This window comes from Ochotona curzoniae, unplaced genomic scaffold (assembly GCF_017591425.1).
Source record: "Ochotona curzoniae isolate NIBS_2020 unplaced genomic scaffold, NIBS_Ocur_1.0 contig_2599, whole genome shotgun sequence".
Lineage (NCBI taxonomy): Eukaryota > Metazoa > Chordata > Mammalia > Lagomorpha > Ochotonidae > Ochotona > Ochotona curzoniae.
The window spans coordinates 12,979,901-13,002,081 of NW_024465520.1; the positions used below are offsets into that span (position 1 = coordinate 12,979,901).

Consider the following 22,181-nt stretch of genomic DNA (forward strand, 5'->3'; position numbering starts at 1 on the left):
AACGCAGTAATAACCTCTAGTCCCACCTTTATTGCTTTTTGGGAACAAGAAAATGAAATTAAACAAGCACGCAAAATAAACACCGAACCAAAAAAAAAAAAAAAAAAAATTGGCGGCGTGATAATCGATTCGCTCGGCATTCCCTTCGCCTGGCGGCCTTCATCGATGCACTCGGCAGCGCGGCTGGCGCTGCCTGGCGCTGGAACCAGGAAGGCGCTGAGCTTAAACTGAGGCAAGTTGGGAGGACGCCGGCGGCGCCCTCGCCCAAAGACGCGTTTCCCGGTCCGCGGCCCCTGCAGGTCCACGCGAGGGGTGAGCCCGACGACCTAGACCCAGGTGATGCCGGCGGCCAAGGCCTGGGGGGCGGCACTCGTGGCTGCCGGGGTCCGAGGCCCGGCCGGCGTGAGGCGGCGTGGGGCCTGGCGCGGTGTGCGGCGGCCGAGCGCCAAGCGGCCGCCCCGAACCGGACCGCGCCGGACCGCGCCGGACCGAGCCGGCCCCGGGCGCTGCGCATGCGTGCCCGGGCCGCGGGCGCTGCCTCGGCGCCCCTGGGCCGGGTGGCTCCCGCGGGGCTCCGTGTTGCAGGCCACGCCTGGCGAGGTGGAGCGAGGAGGGAGGTGGCGACTGGCCGAGCGGGGCCCGCCCTCGCCGGGGGTCGGCCGGGCTGCCCGAGAGGCGGCGGAGCCCACGTCCACGCGCCGGGGCGGCCGCCGTGGCCTGGCGGCGTGGGCTGCGGCCCCCTGCCCGGTGTGCGGGCGTGAGGAGGCGTGAGGTGTGCGTTTAGGTTCGCTCTTCCATAATTCCTTGCTTGAGAATTTTGTTAATTTTTTTAAAGATACCATGGAAATCGTGATTTCCCCCCCACCCCCCTCTTTCCCCGAATGAACAGAAGTCCGCTTGCATTTAGACAGCAGTACGCCAGGTGGCCCTTCCCAGAGCCTGCCAGTGCCAGGGCGTGTTGTCACTGTGAAAGCTGTAAGGGAGAGCCGTGCACAGAGTTCGCACGTCTGTGTTTGGGCAGGCCAAACTTTAGAATCCATAAGTATTCACTTTTTGGACGCAAAGGTTTCTTGCTAAACAGTGACCCCTTGTTACTGTCTTATTCAATAATCAGAGCACTAAAAATGTGTGAATTGAAGAGCTCCCTTGTACTAATGGACTTGACGATTCAGCAATCAAGTTCATGTATGTTCTGAATTGGAAAATTTCTATAATAGAGTTTTGGTACATACAGGCGTTTTTTGGTGTTATTTTCAAGTTCTTGAGAAATGCTATGACCTTCATAGTTTAAAAAACTGTTAGCTTGCAAGGTTTTGCTTTTTTATACTTGAATATCATCCCCATTCTCTCTCTTCAGAGTTTGTCAATTTTTTTTTTTAGTTTGCTAAATAACATCCGTCCCATTTGTACTTTTCTGTATCTTGAGATGATTGTTCGTTGAAGTTTTTTCTTGGCCACGTATCCGTGATGAAAGGGTATTGTTTGAAGTACTACCGACCTAGCAGAGGAGTGCTCATAAACTCTCCTGTCCTCATCCTGTTCAGCTTCTTGCTTTGGATGTCCTTGTTAAGAACTCACGGGAGGTGGGCCCTGTGGTGTGGCCAGTGTGCCTCTAGTCCTGTGGACAGCCTGGAAGGGCCGCAGCTGAAGACCTGGCTGGTCTGCTTCCAATGCAGAGCCCTGCTAAGGTAGCTGGGAAAGCGCAGGGAGAGGGCCCGTTGTTTGTTGCCCTTGCACCCGGCTGGGGGACCTGGAGGAAGCGCCTAACTCCCAGCTCTGAGCGGCCCAGCCCTGCTGTTGCAGCCACTTGAGGGAGTGAACCAGGGAGTGGGAGGATCTTTTTGTGTCTCTTCTTCTCTCAATAACTCTGCCTTTTTAAAAAGTTTGTGTTTTTTAAAATGTCGTTTACATAGTTGAGAGGAATGCACTTGGATGTGGGCCTGTGATTAGGGTGTGATGAGGTTAGACGTGGAAGAAAGGGGGTGAGACACATGTTTCAGTTTTCTTACTCTTGTGTCCTAGTGAGGATGAGGAGGAGGAGTCCGCTCTTGCTGTTTTACCATATCAGCACCTGGGGTTGGGGGATGGTCCTTTGATGATGCTCCAGAGACCCTGATGTGGGTGACAGTGTTCGGAGCAGTTCTTGAGTAGCTTTGACAGTTCTCAGATGTTGATGGTTTCCTCGCTCCAGGATTGAAAAATTGGTGCTATGGTTCAGTTGGCTAATCCTCTCCTCTCTGTAAATCTGACTTTCTGATAAAAATAAATAAATCTTAAAAAAAAATCTTTCCAAGATCTCTTTAGTGCATCTATAGGCCTAGAAGCATCCAACCTGTTCAGCTTTCCATCCTCTGACGAAGCAGTTGATGTCCTGGATGGCCTGGATGAGCTCATCATCGTGTCCCCTGTGTGCATCTGGGCATATGTCCTCTGCAGAGGCATCAGCCCCTGTACATGTACTCCAAGGTCAGGGCACACATCCTGTGACTTTCCCTTTGGCCAGGCTCTGAGTCCAACAGTCCAGTTGGGAAGTACCCCCAAGAAACCTTGCCCTGGGGGAGACCTCAGACTTGACTCTTGTGTGTGCCAGTCAGTGCAGGGTCAGGTTCAGTTTGTCATCTGCACCTGCTAACACACATACTGGAGGATGTAGCTGCCTGGTCAGTTCCACCCTAGCCCCATATCTCACACGTGAACTGATGGGTACTGTGATCCAGCTCAGCTAGCTTACCATAGACTCAGTGCTCACACATACCAGCAGGTGCAGTGTCCTGGTCAGGGTAAGCCCCAATAACCCACTAAACCTATCCCCAACTCTAGTTTTTGCATGTGCCAGCCTCTGCTGTGGCCTAGTCCAGCCCAGCCCACATCCCATCTGACTCTTGTGCCCACTCATGGGTGCTGCAGCTTAGCTCAGGTCAGACTTTTCCCCAACCTGGCCCTCACGCATGCTAACAGGTACCACTGCTTTGTCTGATTCCAAGCTCTGATTCTTGTCCTCCCAGCTATAGGTACAGCTCAGCAGGTGAATGCCTACAGGTCCTCTGCTGGGCATGTTCCCATCCCTGGGTCTTGTGCCTGCCAGGGCGTTTTGCAGTCCAGCCTGACAGGACTAACACCGAGTCTTGGCACTTCAGCTGGTACTGTGGCCTAGCCTGGCTGACTTGCAGCCATTCTGGCTCTTGTGTGTGCCATTGTGTGTTTCAGTGTGGCTCAGTCCTGTCCGTCCCCAATCCCAGCTCTTTTTTTTTTTTAAGATTTATTTTTATTTTTATTACAAAGTCAGATATATACAGAGGAGAGATAGAGAGGAAGATCTTCTGTCCGATGATTCACTCCCCAAGTGAGCGCAACAGCTGGTGCTGTGCCGATCCAGAGCCAGGAGCCAGGAACTTCCTCTAGGTCTCCCACACTTGGGTGCAGGGTCCCAAAGCCTTGGGCTGTCTTCGACTGCTTTCCCAGGTCACAAGCAGGGAGCTGGATCGGAAGTGGAGCTACTGGGATTAGAACCAGTGCCCATATGGGATCCCGGGCGTGTTCAAGGCGAGGACTTTAGCCTCTTGGCCACACTGGACCCCAATCCCAGCTCTTGTTGTTTGGGACAGCAGTCTGTCCCAGCCTGGCCCAGCTCCAGCCCTCATGTGAAGTGGCAGGTGTTGTGGCCTAATCCAGTCTGGCCTGCTCTCTGTCCTGCTCTCCATTATGCCAGTGTGTACTCTAAACTGATCCTGACCAACCGATCAGCACACTTGGCTCACTCTTTTGCCAGTCTGGTCTGGCCTGCTCACAGCCTTGGCTCTTGCACTCACCAGTGGGAGCTGTGGCCCAGTAGGGGAGTTCTTCAAGTCCCCTTACCAGACTCATTCCCAACAATGGATCTCATGTTTGCTTGCTCGTATTGCTGCCCACACTGACATGGTCAGCTCCCAGTCCTGGCACTCACCAGTGAGTACTGTAGCCTAGCATGATTGGCTCACACCCATGCTGACTCATCAATGGGTGCTATGTCCTAGCCCAGACTGGCCTATCCCCAGACCTGGTTTTCATGAAACCTAGAGGGTGCAGTGGCCTAGCCTGTCCTGTCCTGCAGCCATTCTGGCTCTTGGGAGCGCCAGTAGGTGCTGGAGTCTAACCCAGTGTGGCCCACCCCCAAACCCAGCCCACATGTATGCTGATGGGTGCAACAGCCCTACCTAAGCTGGCCTGCTCCCCAGCCCTGACTCTGGTGATGCCTGATGGGGGCTGTGGCCTAGTAGGGGAATACCCTAAGCTCCCCTGAAGGCTTAGTCCCTGCCCTGGATCTCATTCTTGCTGGTGGGTGCAGCAGCCCTGCTTGGCCTGGTCTACTGTTGGCCCTGACATCTAAATGTGCTGACATCGGGTGCTGCAGCCTGGTTTTACCTGGCCTCCTTCCAGCCCTGGCCCCTTTGAGGTTCAGATGGTCCTTGTCAGGTGACTTTTGTGGTCCAGCCTGGCTCAGGCTATCACCACTCCAGCTCTTTGGGTAAGCCTCTAGGTGTGAGCCCATAATTGCTCTACAGAATCTTCCTCCAGATGCGGTTCTCTTGTGTTTGGTGGGTGCTATGATCAGTCCTGACTTGGCCCACTCCTTGCTCTGACATTGGTGGGTAGGTATTACAGCCTAACTCAGCCAGGAATGACGCCCAGACCCAGCTTTTGCGTGTATCGGTGAGTTGCAGTGGATGCTGTTTAGCCCAGCCCAGGTCTCCCATGTGGGTGTGTCTTGCCTAACCCCAACATGCCTCTGGTTTCCTTCCTCTAACTCACTCCATCTCAGTTCCTTCACCTACTTGCCAGTGCAGAGGCCTGGTCTGTGGAAGACACCAGAAATCATTCCTCCCCTGTCAAACATGCCCTCAGCTACTCCCACTCCTAAAACTACCCAGACCACTTTCCCAGGTAGTTCTCAGCTCCTCTGTCTGGGGAATGGGTTGGTGTGTCCTGGCCCCAAATTTCTAGCCTTCTCCACTTAAAAAAAAAAAGTTGGGATGGGGATAAACTGCTATGCTGGCACATTCATGTAGTTAACACAAATTTGACGTTTACCAGGCCCAGAATGCCTACCTGCTGCTGACTGTTTTTCTCCCTACAGTGTTTTGCTTAGGTACGGGGCAACACAGGCAGTTTTGCCTACTGCTGAGGGAGACTACTACTTTTAGAGAAATTCAGTCTGTTCCCTTGTTATTATTTCCCTGTCTTATCGTGTTATATATAGGGGTACTTTAACAGTTCATGGAAAATAGAGTTAAAAGGTAAGTTTGTTTTGATGAAATAATTTTGAACTCCATGCAGAGACCTAGTCTTCAGAAACTTAATGGAATATGAGTATTATGAAAAAAATATGCCTGGATTTTAAGTTTCTTTTTGAAAATTTATTTTACTTGAAAGTCAAAATTGCAGTGAGAGAAGGAGAGCTAGAGATAGATCTTCCATTTACTAGTTGATTCCCCAAGTGGTCACAGTGGCTTTAGCGAGGCTGATCTGAAGGTGGAAGCCAGGAGCTTCTTCCAGATCTCCCATGTGGGTGTAGGCTCCCATGGGCTTGGACCATATTCTGCTTCTTTCCCAGACCATTATCACAGAGTTGGATCAAAAGTGGATCACAGGGACATGGGCTGGTGCTCATATGGGATTCTACGGTGTAGGTGGAGAATTAATGTGCTCTACCACCATACCACCACTGTGGCCCTTTTCTCTCTGTAATCGCCTTTCTTTCTCTCTTTTTAAAAGTTATTAACTTTTTTTAAAAAAAGATTTTATTTGTTTTTATTGAAAAGGCAGAGTTATAGAGAGAGAAGGAATGACAGAGAGAAAGATCTATCCACTGGTTCATTTCGTAAGTGAATGGCTGCAACAGACAGAACTCAGCTGATCCAAAGCCAGGAGCCAGGAGCTTCTTCTGAGTCTCCCATGTGGGTGCAGGGTCCCAAGGCTTTGGATCGCCCTCTACTGCTTTCCCAGGCCACAAGCAGGGAGCTGGATGGGAAGTAGAGCAGCTGGGACACAGTCATATTGGATCCCAGTGTTTGCAAGGTGAGGATTTAGCTGATAAGCCATTGTGCCAGGTCCAACTCTCATTTCTAATAAATAAGTTTGTGTGTGTGTGTGTTTAAAGATTGATTCTTTTGAGAAACATTTGAGAAAATGGAATGAATTTATGATTTTTCAAAAAATTTCTGGTAAACAAGTTTATCAATGTCCTAGATTATACTGGAACAATTTTTTCTTTTTTTTTAAGATTTAGTTATGTATTTGTAAGTTAGAGAGAAAGAGAGTGCGACAGTCTTCCATGTGCTGGTTCTCTTCCTGGATGGATGGGGCTGGACCAGGCCAAAGCTGGGAGCCAGGGCCTTCTTCTAGGCCTCCCTGGCAAGTAGCAGGGGCCCAGGCACTTGTGTCATCTGCTGCTGCTAATCTCAGGTCAGTGCCAGGGAGCCCGAGTGGAAGTGGAGAAGCCAGAACACAAACATGCCCTCATGGGATCCTGGCATCGCAGGCAATGACTACCCATAACCGGACACCAGTCCGCAGAGCTGCTTCCTGTGTCATTTCAAGAAACCAGGCACATTTAAATCTTATTGTAAATATACATTTTAAATGTTCACAAAGTTTAGCTAAAATCAATACATTGAATTTAATCCTTGGGACCACTGTGTTACAAATAATGTCCTTTGGTTTTAAGTTTGTAGAAATGGGACGTCGGTCATCAGATACTGAAGAAGAAAGTAGAAGCAAGAGAAAAAAGAAACACCGCAGACGCTCATCCTCGAGCAGTTCTTCAGATAGTAGAACCTACAGTCGCAAGAAAGGTGGTAGGAAATCAAGATCAAAGTCCAGATCTTGGTCCAGAGATCGTCAGCCCCGTTCACATTCTTATGATAGAAGGTAATTTTTCTTTCCTTTTTTTTTTTTTAAAGATTTATTTATTTATTTATATTGGAAAAAAAATTTCCCCTCATTTAAAAATGGCTCACTCCAGAATCTAATATGTTCATTCTTTGTCAGTTTATTTTAAAGGTTTATTAATTTTTTTTTTTAATTTGAAAGATAGATTTATAAAGAGAAGGAGAGACGGAGCAATCTTTCATATACTGGTTTACTCCTCAAATGACCTCAGTGTCCTTGTCTGGGTTGATCTGAAACCAGGAACCAGGAACTTCTTTCCTTTCTCCCACATGCGTGTAGGGGCACAGGACTTTGAGCCATCCTCCACTGCTTTCCCATAGACCATAAGCAAGCAACTGGATCGAAGGGGAGCAGTTTAGATGTAAACTGGAGCCCTTATGGGATGCCAGAGCCACAGGTGGAGTATTAGCTTGCTACGCTACAGTATCAGCTCTCCTTTTTCATTTTTTTATGGTAAAATAGATATAAATGGATGTTCTTATATCACATCATTTTATGACATTTGTAATTATTATTTATTACTAAAGATTTATAATTCCTTAATTAGCATCTCATCCAGTCACATTACATTATGAATTAGGCATTTGCTCAGTGGACAGAACATTTTAATATTTCTCTATTTGTTCTAAAGAAAGAGTAAGACAACAAAAATGAGGTGATTCTCTAGAGTTTGAAAGATTTGTCCCCAGTGTCCATAACAAATTTTATAGCAATGACACATAATTATATTTTATTTCAGACGCAGACATCGGTCAAGCAGTAGCTCTTCTTATGGCTCTAGAAGAAAACGAAGTCGAAGTCGTTCAAGGGGTCGTGGGAAATCCTACAGAGTTCAGAGGTCTAGGTCGAAAAGCAGGACGAGAAGGTACACATATTTTAACATCTATTACTCATAATAAGCTGTTTCCAAAATTTATGACTTAAAGCTACTATGGTTGATTTTGTCACCGTTGTGCCATTTTTTGCTGAACTTAGCTGGCAGTTGTGCTTGTCTTACCTGGGGTCGCTTTTGCCGGTCATCTGACAATTTTACTGGAGGATTGTCCAGTGTGGCATTGGATTCTGGCTGTTGGCTGGGGTGTACATGGCATGTCATTCTTTACTAGGCTCAGGTGGGTTTTTAATAATGGGAATATTTCAAAAGGGTAAGAACAGAAGCTATCAAATATATTTAGGTCTTTTCTCAGAAATAATAGAATGTTGTATAGGATGAATATTTGTGTTGTCTGCCAAGGTTGTATTTTGAAGCCCAAGCTCCTATTGAGGTTATGTTTGGGGATAGAACTTCTATGAAGGTAACTAAGATTAAATGAAAAAATAATGTTGGAACTTTAGTCAAATTGGGTTGGTAGCCTTATGAAAAGAGGAAGAAAAAGAGATCTTTCTCTCTACGTGATAAAGTCCAGTCGAGAACACAGTGACAAGACAGCACTAGAGCATTGATACAGAGCTGAATTGGCTGTTCCTAGCTCTGGAACTTCCAGCTTCCGAAATGCTGTTCAAGGGATTCAATCCCCTGGTGTTTTGTTAAGGTGCCCTGGACTGACTGCTGTATGGTGTCAGTGAACCTGCATGTTTGCCCTTGCTTAGGACCAGTTAAAAGAGGAGCTTATCTGGAGAGTTATACACTTTGGACAATGGTAAAAAATGTAATTTAATAGGATGATAATAGTGGGAACTGTGATGTTGAGGCACTTGATGAAAGTTGTTCAAAAGTTATTGAAGAATTTTGAGCAGGAAAATTTTAGGATTAACCAAAGCGTAAAAACAGTATAATAGGCAGAGCATGATTTTTTCCTTTGCTTGTTTCTACATTCTACTGAGCTCTGATTGGGGATCGATGTTAGCAGCCTGATTTTGTTACCAAGGTGTATAACATTTTATGATATTCTCTATAGATAAAAGATTTTAATTTTCTGGCCCTGCATTACCTTGAACTCTGCTTTCTGCGTATTCCAAGGGTTGACATTCTGTTACCTGCCTTTATTCTTTATATGACGCAGGGTTGCAAACTTTGTTTCTTTTACGTTTTATTTATTTTCATTTGAAAGGCAGGTCAGCTTTATAGAGAAGGAGATACAGAGAGGATCTTCCATCTGCTGATTGACTCCCCAAGTGACCACAGCAGCCAGAATTGAGCCGATCCGAAGCCAGGAGCCAGGAGCTTCTAGGTTTCCCACATGGGTGCAGGGTCCTAAGGCTTTGGGTTGTCCTTCACTGCTTTCCCGGTAGTTGGAAACTATATTGGCAATGGAGTAGCCAGGACATAAACCAGTGCCCATATGGGATCCTAGTGTTTGCAAGGCAAGGATTTAGTTGTTGAACTGTCTTTCCAGCCCAAGCTTTTTTTTAAACATATTTTATTTTGTGTTATGATATAGTTCCATAGGTTCTGAGGTTTGCCCATGCCTTTCCCTAAGGTCCCTCCTCATGCCACCACCCCCCCATTGATATCCCCTCTAGTTTTACAATGGACATCCTTCATGAACAATCACAAGTCCATCGTGTTGTTATTGAAGTTTTCCCGACAGTGTAGTCATGGACATAGTCAGGGAGTCTGTCATCTTGTTGTTAGGATGTAGTGAGTTCTTTCAGTGGGAGTGCATCTCTGGTCTGTATGCATAGAGACATACAGCACGTTGTCTCCATGTCTGAGCTTATCAGTCTCTGCTACATTTCCGTTATATAGTCTCTAAAACACAGAACCAGTGAGCACAGAACAAATGGGGGTGAAAACAATAGCTTTTCTTCAAAATGAAGTTAACAAACATGTTACAAAACTAAAAATGCATCAAAAAGAGTGGTGAAAACAGGAATCAAAAACCTTCTTGTAGGAATAGATGCAAGTGCATGACTTTTTGGTGCTGAAGAAATAACAATAACTTGAACTTCATTATTCATGATATGTAGCAAAACTGTTGAATTGAACATTTACAGTCTCAAGTGTTTACAGGCAATGCTTTTCTTATGGATGATCAATGATTGAATCACAAGAACTTATTGAGAGAAATACAAATAACTAGGAAGTGCAAAAAGGTAAGATTCACAGCAAAAAATAGATTTGACTCTATAAAACTGCAAATTGAAACTAGAGCCATTCCGTAAGAAGATGAGCAAAACAACCCCTAGTAATATTAGCATTGAGAATTTTGATGGAGATTATCTTATATTAGAGCAAACATGTGGTATCTGACCTTTTGGGATTGGCTCATTTTCCTTACCATAATGGTCTCCAATTTGGTCCATTTGCTGCAAATGATTGTATTTCATTCTTTTTATTTTTAAAATGTTATTATTCTATCATTTTATGATACAGTTCCATAGGCCCTGAGATTTCCTTTATCCTCTCCCCAATTCTCTGCCCTGTCACTAAATTCCCCTATACTATACTGTAGTAAGTTCCTCATATACAGTCATATGTTCATCATTGCAGGCATGGACAATGGCAGAGAGTCCGGCATCCTGTTGTCACGAAGCAGTTAATAGTTTCATTGGGAGTCCACTTTTAGTCTGGAAGTAGAGATGCATACTGTATTGTATCCTCACATCTGTATATGATAGTCTCCATTGCACAGCTACTATACATTCCCTTAAATGAAATGACACAAAACAAAATCAGCAATAGGAAGAATAAAAGAAATTAACAACACCATGAAGTTAAAAAACATGCTACTGTATGACTAATGTGTCACTGAAGAAATGAAAAAGAAAATTAAGAACTTTATTTAAGAAAATGATGCTACTCTGTCATCTATGAGTCATTGAAGAATTTAATCAGAAGAATGTGTTTTTTTGTTTCTGTTAGCCATTTAGATTTGTTCCTTTGAGAAGTGTCTGCCCATTTCCTTTGCCTATTTCTTAACTGGTTTCTTTGTTTTTTTGTTATTGGTTGTTCTGGAGTTCTTTGCATATCTGGGATATTAGCCCCTTGTCTCGTGTAGTAAGCAAAGATTTTTCTCCCATTCTGTTGGTTGCTTTTTTACTTTGCTGATTGTTCGCTTTGCTGTGCAGAAGCTTCTGTGTGTTTTGTTTGGAAATTTGGTCTGTTTACATTTAAAGTAATTACTGATACGGAACGATTTATTATTGCTGTTGTATTGTTTTCTGTCCTGTAGCTCTTTTGTTCTTCTTTCCTTGCTGTTTTTCTTTGTGTTTCAGTGATTTTTTTGTATTGACATGTCTAGGTGTCTATCTCATTTTCTTTTTTGTTTTTGTATTCTTTTTTGTGGCTACCATGGAATTTATAGGAAATATTTTTCATAATCTGTGTTGTGCTTATGACAACTTCAGTTTATACAAACGTTCTACTCAGTTGTATTTGTTCACCCCACATTTAATTATTGTATATAGCTTTTTTGCTTATTTTGAAGACAGAATGACAGTGAGAGGTCTTCTATTTGTTGGTTTATTTCCCTAAATGTCCACACTAGCTGGAACCAGAACGCGTCAAGCTGAAGTCAGGAATCAGAAGCTCCATCCTGGTCTTGCATGTGGGTGACAGGGCCTCAAGTGCTTCAGCTGTGGTTTGCTGCGCCCCAGGTACAGCAGTAGGGATGTGCTGTGGAAACAAAGAAGCCGGTCCTATAACATGGGCTGAGCCAAATGTCATCTTAACCAGCGGTAGCACAACACCTGCCCCAGCTCATCATTTTACAGACCTGTTTTTGTAGTTGCTGATTGTTTCTTTTTTTTTTTTAATAATTATTTTTTTTTATTGGAAAGGCGGATAGAGAGGAAGATCTTCCGTCTGATGATTCACTCCCCAAGTGGCTGCAACAGCTGAAGCTGAGCCAATCCAAAGCCAGGAGCCAGGGTCTTTTCTAGGTCTCCCACGCAGATGCAGGGTCCCAAGGTCTTGGGCTGTCCTCGACTGCCTATCCAGGTTGCAAGCAGGGCTTGTGCTTGGGAAGCAGGGCTGCTAGGATTAGAACCGCTGACCATATGGGATCCAGGCGCATGCAAGGCGAGGACTTTAACCATTATGCTATTGCGCTCGGCCCAGAATGATAAATTTCATTACATCCTAGTTACCGCTTGATGATGTTTTCTTTCCTTGTGCACTATCTTTGATTTTTTAAAAAGTGAATCTCTTTTTTTGCAGTTTATAATTTATGTTTATTAGAAAATCAAACTGAAGGGATTTTTATTTTTAAGATTTATTAATTTTTACTGGAAAGTCAGATTTATAGAAAGAAGGAGAGACAGAGAGAAAACTCCTCTATCTGCTATTTCACTCCCCAAGTGGCCGCCGTTGGCCAGAACTGCACCAATCCAAAGCTAGGAGCCAGGAGCTTCTTCCAGGCCTCCCACGCAGGTGCAGGGTCCCAGCACTTTGGCCATGTTCAGCTTCTTTCGCAGGATATAATCAGGTTGCTGGATGGAAATGGAGCAGCCAGGATATGAACCAGCGCCAATATTCCAGTGCATGCAAGGCAAAAACTTGAACCACTAAGCTACCACACTGGACCCTGAAGGTTTTTTGGTCAGTGTGAATGACACGAGATAATCATTGTCTTGTATAATTTCTTAAAATTGAGCATTCTGGAGACCACAAGTATGAGGGCTAATAAGGAAGATAGTGATTATTGTGTTAGAGGATATTTATAAAATTTTTATTCATGTGGCATCACAATTGGAATAATTAATAAACATTAATGAAAAGAATAGCATAATTCCAGAGAATGCATTTATATAATAAAACAATATTGAAAGTGGTTTCTAAGTTATAAAGTGCAACACAAATGTTATCTTTTTAACATTTAGTTTTTTTTTTTTTAATTATTGGAAAGTCAGATAAACAGAAAGGAGGAGAGACAGAGAGGAAAATCTTCTGTCTGATGACTTACTCCCCAAGAGGCTGCAATGGCTGGAGCTGAACCTTTCTAAAGCCAGGGGCTAGGAGCTCTTCCGGGTCTCCCACATGGGTGCAGGGTCCCAAGGCTTTGGGCTGTCCTCGACTGCTTTCCCAGGCCACAAGCAGGGAGCTGGATGGGAAGCAGGGAGCTGGATGGGAACCAGGGAGCTGCCGGGACCAGAATTGGTCCCCATATGGATCCCCGGCACGTGGAAGGCAAGGACTTTAGTGCTGGGCCCAATTTTTTTTAAGTTTTTCTTTTTTTATCTGAAAGGCAAATTTTATAGAGAGAGGGACACACAGAATATTCCCTTTGCTTGTTCAGTCTCCAAATGGCTGCAACAACCAGAGCTGAGCTGAGCGGATGCCTGGAGCCATGAGCCATAAATTTCTTCCGGGTCTCCCATGTGGTTGCAAGAGCCCAATGACTTGAGCCATCCTCCACTGTTTTCTCAATCCATAAACAGAGATCTGAATCATAATTAAGGCAGCTGTGACAGGAACTGCTACCCATATGGAATGCCGATGCTGTAGGCAGAGGATTAGCTTTCTGTACCTCCATGATGGCCCGGTGTGTTATCTTCTTGAAAACTTGTTTTGTGGGCCTGGTATGGTAGCCTAGTGGCTAAGGTCCTTGCCTTGAATGCGCTTAGATCCATATGAGTGCCAGTTCTAATCCCGGCTGCCCCCACTTCCCATCCAGTTCCCTGCTTGTGGCCTGCGAAAGCAGTTGAGGACAGTCCAAATCCCTGGAACCCTGCATCTGCATGGGAGACCTGGAAAAGACTCCAGGCTCCTGGCTTTGGATATCCTAGCGCTCACTTGGGGACTGAATCATTGGATGGAAGATCTTCATGTCTGTGTCTCCTTCTCTGTGTATATCTGAGTTTCTAATGAAAAAACTAAATATTAAAAAAAAAGCTTGTTTTTTTATTCTCTGTACTACATACCACAATCTGTGAATTTGTTTCTTTTTTCTTAAATTCTCGTAGCTAACAGACTTGCAAAAGTAATTTCCCATGTTGTCCCTCTCTTTCTCCGGAGAACAAAGCGTTGCTGATAACCCTACGTTTTCTAGGCATTCCTTCCCTGAGTCTTTAGGAGATACTTGGGATTATGTTTTAACAATAACATAGTCTTTATATTCCTTCTCCAATTTAAAGAATACTGGATTCTTTCAAATTAATGATTATTCTAGCCTCTTTAAAATGTGAAAAAAAAGTGTCCAAATTAGTCCTACTCACATCAGAGCCAAGTGGCAAATAGCATCAGAATAAAATTTTGTGATAGATGACATCCTCTTATTATTTTTGCATTGTTTTCTTCCTTCTTATGCACTGTCTGTGTAGGATCACTGTGTTGAATTTTACACCTCTCTTCTAATGAAGCCAGAGCCATTTCAGAATTCATTTATCTGTAATGTTTTCTGGTAATTATCTATGAATGAGAAGATATCATTGATGTTTCCTTTAGAATACTATTGAGTATATAAGCTCAGCATGCGAGAGTCAGACCAGGTGTAGTTGGGGCCTGGCACAGTGACCTAGTGGCTGAAGTCCTGGCCTTGGGCACCGGGATCCCATATGGGCGCCGGTTCTAATCCCGGCAGCTCCACTTCCCATCCAGCTCCCTGCTTGTGGCCTGTGAAAGCAGTCGAGGACGGCCCGATGTCTCGGGACCCTGCATCCACATGGGAGACCCGGAGGAGCTCTGGATTTCTAGCTTCGGATCGGCTCAGCTCTGGCCCTTGTGCTCATTTGGGGAGTGAATCATCTGACAGAGGATCTTCCTCTCTTCTCTCCTCCTCTCTCTATATATCTGACTTTGCAATAAAAAATAAATAGGTAAATAAATATCAGTTTTGTACTTGGAAATCTTTTTGTTTTGAAATGAGTAGAGATTGTCCTCTGGAATATACAGATGCCTGGAAAATAGGAAGTGAGGTAAGAAAATTTATTTTAGGAAAGTATGATTTTTACATTTATTTTTGGTTATTTCCATTTTTTGTGCCTGTATTAAATATCCCTTTTACATACAGATGTAATGTAAAAATAATATATTGTGTAAAAAAATGGTGGAATTATTGAATATTAAATGGTGGAATGAAAAAGAAAATTTAACAGCTAATTATGAACATTATAGAACTGACCCAAACAGTTGATATTTGTATTTATATTTTATTCATTTATTGACCTAGTGATCATTATTTTTGTCTTGTATCTGAAAATAAGAACAAAATGTGTACTTAGAGAGCAATTATTTATTTTATTGAGGACATATCTTAAAAGTCAAGAAGTGAAGCTGCTTGGTAATGCTATAAATTTAAAACTGTCCTACAGCAAGACAGTATGATGCAAATATGACTTAATAAGATCACAAACTGAATTTCAGTGAAACAACCAAGATTTACATTAAATTAGGAATTTTAAAACCGATTTAGTTTGTTTTACTGAGCATTTGCTTAATAACATTTTGCCTTCTTGCAATCTTTTTAAAGACAATAATTCGTCTGTGAAATGCAGGCACATCTTCAGTAGAAAAATTGAAAGCAACAGCTCACTTTCTGAAACCACACATATAGCGATATAAGGAAATATTTCAGCTCTACAAAATTTAATAAATCATCCCATTTCCTAATTTGATCATATTAGATGCTGATGTGGAAGAAGCATTTCAAATACCATCTCCTCATTAATATACATCAGTCTGGGGAATAGAATGGAATACTTATGCAGAGATGTCACAGTTACTGTTTCTTAGTTTACGAAGTGGAACAGGTTGATGCGATACTGGGTGCTATTTGTCAATGTCTTGTTAAAATGGTTTGGGTCGAGTTATGGAGTCCAGAAAGACGGCGGCTGATAAATCAAAAGAGGATTGAGTGGACAGGAGGCAGTGATTGATACTGTGACAGGATATGAAGAAAGGAACCTTGATACAAGCATGCATGATATTGAATATGAGAAAGAAAATGGCCCTGGAGTATGGATATTATTCAAGGAAATGAGAATAATAATATCAGCCTAAAATATTGCTGGGTGAAGATTAGGATAGTTCTTATTAGAGAATAATACTGTGTAGGGATAAAATTATGTAAATATTCATGCGAGAAGAATATTTTAAGCCATGACTGAAGATGCTTTAATGATTATTTATTGTTTAAGGAAGGTTTAGCTTTATTTTTTTGAGCTAATTATTAAACCAAGTGTTTGTAAGCATCCTAACTCCAAATAAATTTAAGAATTTTCCATTAGGTTAAAGAACATCTGCCTTCACATCTTGATTATTGAATTATAATATTAAAAGATTGAACTTGTATGTGTTAATAGAATTTTTTCTCAATTGGGTTTGATTTGTAAAATTACGTTGTTAACCCTAAGTGAAAAATTCCAAAGTTTTCAGTGTCTTTTTTCAGCTAATTGTTTTGAATGGTGAACACAGAATTCTTAATACATGGGCCATTTCCCAAAAATCAAGGCTGTGCATTCTGAATGTTCTTTTATTGAATTCTAAGTGAAGTGTTAGTTGATGTCAGAGAGGTTATTGATGGGAGTCTTTGTTCTTTGTTATGTATAACTGTGAAAAACTTTTGCTCTCTCATTGGACAAGTTCTTTATATAGCAGGCAGAATAAAGGTTCTTTGAAAAGATATTCAATTACCTTTTAATTATATAGTCTATGAGACACAAAGATACGGAATTGGCAAATGATTATAACTGTAATGTTTGATTTTTATGTGCAGTGTGTATTGTATGCTTGACACAACCTAATTGTTGGGTTTTTTGTAAGTATCCTGATACATATATATATATATATATATTTTCTATTAAACATAATAGAATCTTGAAATGAAGAAGTTTCAAGTTTATTCAAGTTACTTGCAACAGTAGTGATGAATTCACTGAGAGAGTTTTTTGAAGCCCTTTGTAAAAATTTTTTCCAAGTTCTTTGAAACCAATTTAAGTTAGGGGTGGACATTTGGTGTATCTTAAGATTCACTGTGAGACCTGCATCCTGTATCTGAGGGCCTAGTGTTAAGTCCTGGTGGTGCTCCTGGTTCCAGTATCCTGCTGATACCTGTCCTGGAAGGCAACAAGTGACTGATGAAGCACTTGGGTCCTGCCATCCATGTGGAAGATCTGTATTGAACCCTGGAGCCCTGGAATTGTTCTGGGCTAGCTCCATCTGATATACGCATTTGGAGAGTGAACCAGTGGATGGGAGATCTCTCTCTCTCTGTCTCTATTCCTTTCAAATAAGAATAACAAAAATTCCACTTAATTTAAAATGTTATTTTAGCTTATGGATTGAACTAAGGTTGCTGATTATAATTCCTTACTTGATTCTCACTTCTATTATGAAGAAATATTTGAAATTGTAGGAGGTTAACAGTAAAGAAAATTGGAAATAGCACGAAGCAGTTATTGTTGTGCAGAGGGTTAACCCACCAATTGGGATGCCCACGTCCTGTGCTGCAAAGCCTTTGATTGAGTCCTACCCCTGCTTCTGATCCAGTCTGCTGCTGATGTAGAGTCCATGAAGGCAGTGGGTGATGACTTAAGGACATGAGTCCCTGTCAGCCATGTAGGAGACCTGCTTGGAGTTCCTTGCTTCTGACTTTGGGCTGACCTAGCCCTGACCTGGGGAGTAAACCAGTGGATGGACGAATTCTCTATCACTTTTTCTTGCTTGGTCTTTTAAATAAATAAAAATAAAATATTTGAAAAATAGCTTGGAAAGAGCCCTACCAACTTTTCAGAAATATTTTATTTGAAAGAGGGTGGCTATCTTCTATCTGGTGGTTCACTTCTCAAGTTTCTGCAGTAATTGGAACAGGCTGTAGCCAGGTTCCCTGAACTCACTTTGGGTCTCCCATGTGGATGGCTGGACCCAAGGACTTCAGCTATTATGTGACCTCCCAGCATGAACATTAGGAGAATGTTGAATTGGAAACAGAAATGAAATAGCTAAAACACAAACCTGGCTGGCACGAAAGTGAGATGTGGATGTTCCAAGCTTCCACTGACTCCTGTAACAAATACTCCTCCCTTGGGTCAGCCCTTCTCTCAGTATCCTCCTTTATAAAATGAATATTGGATTTATTTTAGTTCTAAATTATTCTGAATTGCACAAAATAAGTCTTATAATGTACTTGCATAGTTATTTAAGTGAATGCTTCTTTAAATTGCTTTTATTTGAGAGGGTAAAGAGAGAGAAAGAGCAGGTCATTCAGAAACTCAATTCATATCTCAAGTGGGTTGCTGAACCTGGTTACTGGAGATATTTCCACTGCCTCATAGGGTCTGCATTGGCACGAAGCTAGAGGCATGACAATCCAGGAATTGAGCCCAGGAATTTTGGTGTGGAGCGTGACTGTAATTGTGAGATTAAATGCTTGTTCTTTGATGTGGCTTACATCTGTTACCCATGAGATGTATTAGGGCATACTGTTCTTTAAAAATTTTTTAAAGTTTTATTATTGATCGTGTTTAAATAGTTGATCGGGATCTGGAGAGGTGAGGATCAGGGGATAGTGGGTAAGACCCTTGTTGACATATTTCTTTTTCTTCTCCTATGGGGAGAGGGGTATGTAAGAGGAACCATGCCCAGCCTCCCAACCACTGCATCTCTCTGGGGAAGGGGAGCTGCTACCCGTGTCATCCCAGAGTCCCCACTGTGGGGCATTTTCTGAGGATTCTGCTAATGTGTTTTCGGTAGTGCTGAGATGCTACTGGTAATGTTGCTCCAAGGATGAGGAAATCCTTCTGAGCTTGATTGGCTGTCATAGTCCGCCTCTGAATCTCCATTGGCAGAGGCATTTACTGTCAAGCTTTGCTGGGGTAGTTGATCAATTTGTTCTGCCCTCCATCCTCAGCAAACCAGTCGGTGCTGTGGCCCAGCCCTGCCCTACCCAACACACACTCAGCCCTCACGTACCGCAGGGGGAACTGCAGCCCAAAGTGTGCTGTTTTATTATTATTTTTTTGAATAAGTAGAAAGGGTATATGCAAATAGTGGTAATGATATAGTATGGTAAAAACATAAATCAATAATAATTCTGTTATTTCAAATAATATGTACACATAATTAAATATGTTATATTTTTATAAGACTGATGGTGCAGTAGGTTTATTTACACCAGCATTACCATGAAAACTTAAGTATAGTATTGTATTGTGCTGGGTTGTTAGGTCAGCTGTGGAGTCCCTGGACTGCAGAGGGGTTTTGACTATGTTATACTCTCATGAGACCACCATGCTGCATGTGGCTTATTGTTGACTGAACTGTCATTATTGTGTCCCTTTTAGATGAGGAAATAGACTAGAGAAGTTAATTCCAAGGTTACCAGGTTGTAGTGGCATGAATGTTTTTACCCTGTGATTTTTCTTTTCTCCTTTCTCCATGTTGTTTGTCAGTGAATGGGAATGATACCAAAGCAGCAGCAGAATTGCGAAAAATTCTAGAGGAGCAAAGCCAGTAGATAGCGAAAGGAAAGATCAAGTTTTAAAAAATATGCTTTATTCCTTTATTTATAGTTAATAAATATGAATTTTGTTGTTCATTTATTTACTTTAGATAATGCTTGTTTATTAGGTTTGTCTTAAATAAAAAAGCCCAGACCATGAATCTAACCCTAGATACAGTTCGTTTTTATTCAGGTCACCATTTATTTTTATTAATATTTCCTTGGCTGGAACCAGCAGCAGTTTTACATTGACATTCAAAACAGATGGATTATTAATTATTAATCCTATGAAATTAATGAGCTCATTTAAAAACAGGGGTTTTTCCCCTCACTTGCCTTCTTCTCTGTCAAGTTGTTTTAATTATGGTTTTCTGGGCTTATAACATATAATCTAAATTGGACAAAGGTGAATTGTTGAGTATTAGTTATGAAAACCTCAAAATTTTGAGTGAAAGATTCAGTGATTCACATTGAATGAAAGGTTTCATATAGTTTTGTAGGATTGGACTAATGAAATATAAGAATAATGTTCTTTTTGCTACTTTATTTTAAGATGATTGCCTTACAATTTTCAGGTAATTGAAGTCAGTTTTAAGACTTTAAAGTGAAAATTTGTTGTTTAGATCCAATAATTTAATCTGCCATTGATTAAAATATTAGATGATTAGAATATCCAAGTTCCCAATTGGCAGTCCTGTTTCCTGATGACAGAGGAACTGACTTTCTCAGGCACTTCTTTTTAATTACACTGGCATTCTAAAGTTCTCCAGTTTGGAGTTCTTGAAGCGCTTGGCTGACCAGGTACAGTGTGGGCCCATGTGTCCACGTTGGGTGGAAAGTGGGATGAGAGGAACTTATTTGGAAATTCCAGAATTAACTGAGTGAAGACTTTACCATTTAGCTAAGTTAGAACTGCTTTTCTGGTTTTCAGCCAAGATTCACTGTTGTGCAGAGTGGGGCCATGATCCTAAACCAGCTGAGTGCATGATCTGTCCATTTTGATTTTCCAAGGATTCTCTTCATTATTATAAATAATGAAAAATTGACTCTACTGCATTATGCAATATTTAGCACAATATCAAGTTACAGTCATTTAATACATGCTCTCGGTTGAGGTGATTTTGTTTTGGCAGTAGCTGAGTTTCTTGCTATTTTTTTATGTCTCATTTACATAGGAGTGATAAAGAAAGATAGAAGAACCCTCTGTGGAGAGTTCCTTTCTTCTGGGTGGAGCTGAGGTCAGAATTTATTGGGGTGGCCTGCTACAGTCACTTGTTGACTAGAGATGGCCATTTTGGGGTTTCATTGCATGGCTCTTTGAATGTTAGCAGCCATCAAATCTAGTCCTTGCTCTAAGCCAAGTTTATTGTCAGAGATTTTCATTTTATTTATGTTATATATTGTTATCTACTTATTCTTTTGCATCATTACAGTATAAGCAACTATAGACGGTACGTTTCTAGTATCATAGGATGTGTAGGGGAGATGAGAGTTTATTGAAAATGTGATTAGCTCCCTCCCACTCATCTCTGTAAAAGTGCAGATTGTGGAATCTTGCCAAAAAATTGGGAAGTTTCTTAAAATGCCTTTAAGTAATTTTTTAAAAACATTTATTTATTTTTATTGGAAAGGCAGATATACAGAGAGGAAGAAAGACAAAGAAGATCTTCTGTCCGATGATTCACTCCCCAAAAGGCTGCAATGGCTGGAGCTGAGCCAGCCCAAAGCCAGGAGCCAGGAGCTTCCTCCGAGTCTCCCACACTGGTGCAGGGTCCCAAAACTTTGGGCCGTCCTCGACTGCTTTCCCAGGCCACAAGCAGGGAGCTGGATGGGAAGCAGGGCTGCCGGGCTTAGAACCGGTGCCCATATGGGATTCTGATGCATGCAAGGTGAGGACCTTTAACCACTACGCTACCGTGCCAGGCCCACCTTTCAATAATTTTTTTCTCTTAAATTTCTTTTGAACTACATGGTATTTTTTTTATAATAGCATTATTGTAATAAATAAAACATAACTTTGATATCTTCTACTCTGTCTTTTTTTGTTTTGTTTTCTATTCTGAATTAAAACTTTTGGAGTTTATGGTAGATTATATGGCAAGTCAGTTTTTAGTTTTCTATGAAATCTCCATACTGTTTTCCAACAGCAGTGCATAAGTGTTCGCCTTTTTCCATGTCCTCTCCAGAATTTGTTACTCCAAGTCTTTCAGGTTTTAGCCATTGTGGTGATGGGGTAGGGGGAGGTGATATCTGATTGTGGTTTTGATTCGCATTTGCCTGGAAGCTAGTGATGGTAAGCCTTTTTTTTCCCCATAATTCTATTGTCCAATTGTACTTCCTGTGAGAACTGTCTGCTGAAGTCCTTTGCCTGTTTCTTGGATGTTTTTTGCTGTTGTCAAGTTTCTCAAGTTGCTGATGTATTCTGTGTACTCATTCTTTGTGGGATGTTTCCTTGTCCTTTGCAGATACTTTCTCCTTCTTTTCCATGTCTCTTATCTCTCTTCCTTTGCTAAGATTCTGAGTTCGATATAATCACATTTGTTCAATTTTGCTTTAGTTGCCTGTGTTTTGGGGGTTTGATTTAATAACTCATCCCTATACCAATATCTTGAGTTGTTTGCCCTATATTTTTTTCTAGAGGCTTTGTAGTCTGAGGTTTTAAACCTAGGTCTTGGGTCTGGCACAGTAGCATAATGGATAAGGTCTTTGCCTTGAATTCGCCGGGGTCCCATATGGGCGCCGGTTCTAATCCCGGCAGCTCCAATTCCCATCCAGCTCCCTGCATGTGGCCTGGGAAAGCAGTCGAGGATGGTCCAAAGCCTTGGGACCATGCATCTGCGTGGGAGACCTGGGAAGAAGTTCCTGGTTCCTGGCTTTGGGCTGGCTCAGCTCCAACTGTGGTGGTCACATGGGGAGTGAATCAGTAGATGGAAG

The 22,181-nt window shown here is 42.3% G+C and overlaps 1 protein-coding gene across 1 annotated transcript in view; it reads left to right on the forward strand.

Annotated features, from left to right (window-relative positions):
* Positions 1-202: 202 nt before the first annotated feature.
* RSRC1 (arginine and serine rich coiled-coil 1) overlaps positions 203-22,181 on the forward strand; it is a 326,480-nt gene continuing 304,501 nt past the window's right edge. Inside the window, exons 1-3 of the mRNA XM_040974857.1 lie at positions 203-336; positions 6,711-6,906; positions 7,667-7,792. Coding sequence (XP_040830791.1) covers positions 6,713-6,906; positions 7,667-7,792 — 320 coding nt within the window. The 5' untranslated portion in view covers positions 203-336; positions 6,711-6,712. The remainder of the gene's footprint in view (positions 337-6,710; positions 6,907-7,666; positions 7,793-22,181) is intronic.